We start from the raw sequence: 6,000 nt of genomic DNA, 5'->3' as shown, positions 1-6,000 counted from the left end.
TTTCTGATCTCCATTTGTACCTGTAAAATAGGCGTGGCGTCCTAAGGTAAGACGAAAAAATATTCACACCAGACACCCCAGAAGTTCGACCGTGTGATGGGTCATTATTCGGCTCTAAAGCCGAGTTCCCGGACTCTTTTCAAGCGGCGCGGATTTCGGGGAGGCCACCGCGTGATGAGGCATAAAAATTAACACCGCCTCCTGCTCCTGTACCGGTGCGACGCACCTTGTGTCTGTAGGAGGCTCCGGTATTAGGCATGCATGGCCCGCTGCGGCGTTGGCCGCGAGCGTGTCAGGCCGGGCGCGCGACATCGGCGTGCCTTTGTGCGTACCGTTCGCGCTTCTAATTACCAGGGCGGCGCCACGTGTTGACTTTCCCCTCCACTTTTAACAAGTCGCCGGCCCGGAAAGGGGGAGGCGTTGCCGCCGCCACCGCCTCGCCGCGCCTGCAGAGGCCGCGCCGCGCCGGCCAAACACTCGACGCGGCGTCGTGACGTCACGGGGAGGAGGCCACCTGCCACTGCTGCAATGGCTCCGCCGGCCTGCTGGGAGGTCCCAAAGTCTAACGAACGCACCACTTCTGCCTGCTCCTTTTGTTCTGCGCACACTTTTCTTTACTGTGTAACCCCTCTTTATCCGGCGAGTAGCCGCGGGGTTGTTTTTCCTCTATAGAAGAGTCCCCCTCCATCTCTCTCTCTCGCTCCTCCTTCAGAGCCATTCTTAACCTCTTCCTCTTCAGTCTCCTTGCTACTGTCCGCGCTTCTTTGTCTCTCTCTTTCCCTCCGCAGCGTGTCTCCTCTCTTTACTTCTTCGCTGTCCCTCCCCCCTCCCAGCTTCTTTTATCCCCCTGCGCACGCGGAAACTAAAGGCGAGCGGGGGGGGGGGGGGGAAGCGAATAGGAGGAGCCTCGCCCGGGGCTACCAATTGCTAATCCTTGCATACTGGTGCACTTTAAATGCTGTTTCGAATGGGTGGAAGGAGTAATCTGCGCCGGCGGGCAGCTTCCCGGCGCTCCCCTGCCCGGAGCACCCTTTCACTCGCCACCCCTCACCCCTCACCCGGTTGCATCCCCCACCGTGCCCTCTTTCTGCAGGCCGCTGGCCGGACAACCCTCGTCCACGATTACAATGCGCCTAGTTTTACGTAACTTGTATTTACCCTCGCCGGCTGAATGGCGAGCTTTTCTCCGTGACAGAATGGCGAGAACCTTGTTTGAAGTTCGCCAAGCTGCAAGGCCGGCTAATCTTGCAGGCTATTTTTTTTTTTTTCGGGTAGGGGATGAGTGACGTATTCGATGAACTGCGGGGCCCCTCCACTCGTTCCTTAGCGTCAAGTATCAATGTGCGGGTTATGTTTGCAACCGCTCTCAGCGCAGCTCTAAGTGGCTGGCGTGAAGTGTCCCCCAGCAAATGGAACTTAGAGTGGTATCTTTTCCACGTGAATCCACTGCAGCGGCAACCCACATTGAGTTTAGTCTGTACTGGTGGTGGAAACAGGACGTAGTATATGTGCAAAAGATAGATATCGTCAGAGTTACTATCCACTGCTGAAACTAGAGGGTGGATACGTGATAGTGAAAGAAAATTGCCAACTACACGGGTCGGACCTCCCAAGATATCAGGAAAAGACTGATATTGAATTACATTTCCAGTTGGGGTGCTGATCAGATTACAGCTTGACACGAAAATAAAGGGGAGTTCTTGTGTTATGAAGAGTTATTTGTCCCGATTTCCAATGGTGAGACTGTTTTTCGACTTTCTCTGTGGCTTTAAGCCACGAAGAGATTCACATACGTCCTCTGCCATACGCTGGAAGAAAAAAAACCAAAAACACGGAGCTTCTACGCAGCCTCACGACGAATGCATGGAGAAATGTTTTGAGCAATAGAAGAATCGAATGCAGAAGCGCGTGACTTCAGTCTACCTTACTTTAAAGGCGTCCGTCACTAACTGAACATATTTGGTAAGTTAATATATTTTTCACTGCACACGACAGGAAATCTTTATACAAGTAGGCTACCAATTCTAGCATTTACATCCGGAATTTACCTAGATCGCAATTTATTATTCGTTACGACGTGTTCCGACCGTAGCCACCGAGTCAGGTGGCCCAGTGGTTAGCACATTGGACTCGCATTCGGGACGACGATGCTTCAAACCCGCATCCGGCCATCCTGACTTCAGTTTTCCGTGATTTCACTAAGTAGTTTCAGGAAAATGCCGGGATGGTTCGTTTGACAGTGCGCGGTCGACTTCCTTCCAGATCCTTCTCTAATCATATGGGACCGATCATCTCCCTGTTTGGTCCCCTGCCCCGAATCAATCAACCAACCAACCACAGCTGCCGACAGATGAAAACGATAGCTGAAGCGTAGATTCAATACATAACTTCAACAAATATACTGAACATTACAGTATTAAGTATCAGACTCTATTATTGTAATATCCGTGACAGTTGCTGACATAATACGGTGAAGCTATGCTTCGGGTTTTATTTGAATCAGACAATGTCTGTGGCCAAAACGTGTCGTACTGTATAACAAACACTTTGCGATACAGGCAAATTGTGTGTGTAAGCTCAGAATTTTCCGCTGTGAACCTTTTTCCGTTGAGGTTTAATGCATGAAGTGTGCTACGAAGGCCAAAAACACTTTTGCAGATTACTGCTCATCGACAGCCATTGAGTTGAACAATTTTTTTGAAACTATTCACAGCGGAAGGACGCGGTCAAAGATCGAGAAACAATCGCGCACGAATAATCCGCAACAAGTAATTCATAAAGCACTTACATCTTTTGTGTCGAAGAAGTAGAATTAAAAACAGAATGAAATCTATTAATATAGGGAACGGGCCACTCCTAAAAACACGATCACTAACAGTACGCAACACAATATGCACACTACATTTGCAGACATGCTGCTCAGTAATTCTATACAGACTGAAATCCAACTCCATTGACAAAATTGTGACGGTTCGACCAAGATTTGAAAAGATGTACATTTATTTCCAGCTGCAACGTAAAACAGCATAATCTGTCTGGTTTACTGATCGGAATACGAGCAGACGATTCATAACAACAACTACACTCATGCGCTCAAATCACGGCTAATCGCCAGTCCACATGTTCCGAATTGGATTGGAGGAATCTCCAATATGTGCTTTTTGTAATGAAGAAGGTAACTTGAATCATTTACTAGCCTCGTGTACCAAATGCAAGACACGACAAAAATCCTTTATCAGCGCAAAGGTTCCTCTTACGACATCGACAACAGCAATGTTGCTGTCAACCCAAAAAAGTGCACCAGTATTAAATGCGATGTTCAGTCAGTTAAATATGTGTGATATAACTATTTAGAGACTCAGTGTACATGATGTGTGAATTTTTGCATGATGCTACATTTTTTTTGTTATTATGGTATAATCGCTGCCAGTATTTTCTAGTGTTGCACTGTATCGATCATTTACTCATACCAGATTTTTTTGTAAGCAGAAATTAAGGAAGTCCATAGTAGAATAATCATTGAGGAAGATATTTTGTGAATGTGATGGGTAGCCGTATGTCAATAAAGGAAACCAAAATTTTGGAGGTTGATTAGAGACACTTTGAGTATTTCGGTATAAGGGGTCAGTGTTCCTCTTTGTCTCGTTACAGAGTAATTTCATTTCGTTTGACTACTTAACGCTCATTTATCTTTGTATCTGAATTAAACTGAAAGTAACTGGACAGCAACGAAAATGACAATGGTATGCGCTTGCCTCTTCTACATCTAAATGGATACTCTGCAAATCACATTTAACTGTCTGGCAGAGGGTTCATCGAACAGCTACACAATTCTCTATTATTTAAAGGTCGTATAGCACGCGGAGGAAACGAACACCTATATCTTTCTGTGCGAGCTCTGATTCCCCTCATTGTAATATGATGATTATTTCTCCCTGTGTAACTCGGCCTCAACAAAATATTTTCGCATTCGGAGGAGAAAGTTGCTAATTGAAATTTCGTGACAAGATTGCGCTGTAACGAGAAACACCTTTGTTGTAATGATGTCCACCCCAAATCCTGTATCATTTCTGGGACACTCTCTCCCCTATTTCGCGATAATACAAAATTTGCTGCTCTTCTTTGAACTTTTTTTATGTACTCCGTCAATCCTATCTGCTAAGGATCTCACACCAAGCAGCAGTATTCTAAAAGACGACGGACAAGGCGTAGTGTAGGCAGTCTCTTTAGTAGTTCTGTTACATTTTCTAAGTATTCTGCCAATAAAATGCAGTCTTTGGTTACCCTTCCCCACAACATTTTGTAAGTGTTCCTTCCAATTTAAGTTGTTCGTAATTTAATTCCTAGGTATTTATTTGAATTTACGGCCTTTAGACTTGTCTGATTTATCGTGTAACCGAAGTTCAACGGATTCCTTTTAGCACTCTTGTGGATGACCTCACACTTTTCGTTATTTAGGGTCAATTGCCAATTTTAGCACCATACAGATATTTTTTCTACCCCGTTTTGGAATTTGTTCTGATCTTATGATTACTTTGCTAGTCTATAAACGATAGCATCACCTGCAAACAACCGAAGACGAATTCTCATATTGTCTCCCAAATCGTTTACATAAATAAGCAGCAGCAAAAGGCCTATATCACTACCTTGGGGAATGCCAGAAATTACTTCTGTTTAACTCGGTGACTGTCCGTCAATTACTACGAACTGTGACCTCTCTGACAGGAAATCAGGAATCCAGCCACATAACTGAGGTTATATTCCGCAGGCACGCAGTTTTACTCCTGCTGTCTTTCTTGAATATTGGTGTGACCTGTGCAACTTTCCACTGTTTGGCTACGGATCTTTCGTCCAGCGAACGGTTGTATATGATTGTTCAGAAACAAACTTCTTCCATCAAACACGGCATTTGCCGTTGTCAATAGTAATCTCCACTTTGCTCTTTGACTTCAAGCGCGCCCGGTTCTGTCTCGGGTTTGTATTTCCGGCAGTGTTGGCTGTACGTTAACAGTGATACACTACATTACGGATACGTTTACTGACGAAGACTTGGGCTACATACGCCTCGTGTTATGGGGTTCAACGAATGCAAAAACGCTACTCTGAGCTGTTCTTGCAGTTGCATGAATCGTATCGCAATACTTTTGTATCTGGACATAGGTGCCTAGGAGAGAGCGGATCCTTTCGTGTTTAGTGTCTCCATGTTACATGGTTTTCTATTGTGGCTGTGCGTTTAGTGTCTACATGTTACAAGGTTTTCTATTACAGTTGTGGTGTTTTCACAGAAACCATAGCAATTGGGACAAATAATCGAATGAATCATAATTGCGAGTATCGTTCCGAAAGTAATGACACCTTTTTTTATTCATGGAAACTACAGGAAACATATAAATCACAACAGAACCGCTAAATAGAGCAATATTTCAGCTACAGACTGTCATTTATCCACATAGTCACCACCATTAGTTACGCACTTTTGCCAACAATGTAACAGAGCCTGCATCCCGCTCTTGTAAGAATCGGAACCAACTGAGGCTAACCACTTCCTCACAGCTTTGCCAACAACATCCGAGTCTTGAAAATGTTCGCGATGTAGTCCATCTTTCAGAGACCGAAAGAGACAGAAATCTGAAGGCGCTAAATCGGGACTGTATGGTGGATGTGGTAAGACAGTCCAGCCAGATTTTGCAGAGTTGCGTGGTCGAAAAACTGGAATGGGGCCTGGCGTTACAGATGAAAGTTGGTCTTCTTCTCTGGCCTTACTCTGGAAATTCGGGATTTCAGCTTAGTGTCGTCTGTCGCGTGCTGACTTGGCAGTTTCTCCAAGCTCCAGGACATCTAAAAGAACTACGCCGTGGCTATCCCAGAAGACTGTGCACATCACTTTACCTGCAGACGGCTGTGTCTTTGGCGGAGACTTGGAGTGTCGCCATTCCATGGGGTGTCTTTTGGATTCCGGCTCTTAGTTGCGACACCACGTCTCATCTCCGGTAAAGATGC

At 45.5% G+C, this 6,000-nt stretch overlaps 1 protein-coding gene across 1 annotated transcript in view; it reads right to left on the bottom strand.

Annotated features, from left to right (window-relative positions):
• Nucleotides 1–347: 347 nt before the first annotated feature.
• LOC126417050 (atherin-like) overlaps nt 348–6,000 on the bottom strand; it is a 171,772-nt gene continuing 166,119 nt past the window's right edge. Inside the window, exon 5 of the mRNA XM_050084942.1 lies at nt 348–598. Within this exon, the coding sequence (XP_049940899.1) occupies nt 348–598 (251 nt within the window). The remainder of the gene's footprint in view (nt 599–6,000) is intronic.

This window comes from Schistocerca serialis, chromosome 8 (assembly GCF_023864345.2).
Source record: "Schistocerca serialis cubense isolate TAMUIC-IGC-003099 chromosome 8, iqSchSeri2.2, whole genome shotgun sequence".
Taxonomy (NCBI): Eukaryota; Metazoa; Arthropoda; class Insecta; order Orthoptera; family Acrididae; genus Schistocerca; species Schistocerca serialis.
The sequence above is the reverse complement of the archived record's forward strand: the minus strand, read 5'-3'. Positions and strand labels throughout refer to the sequence as shown.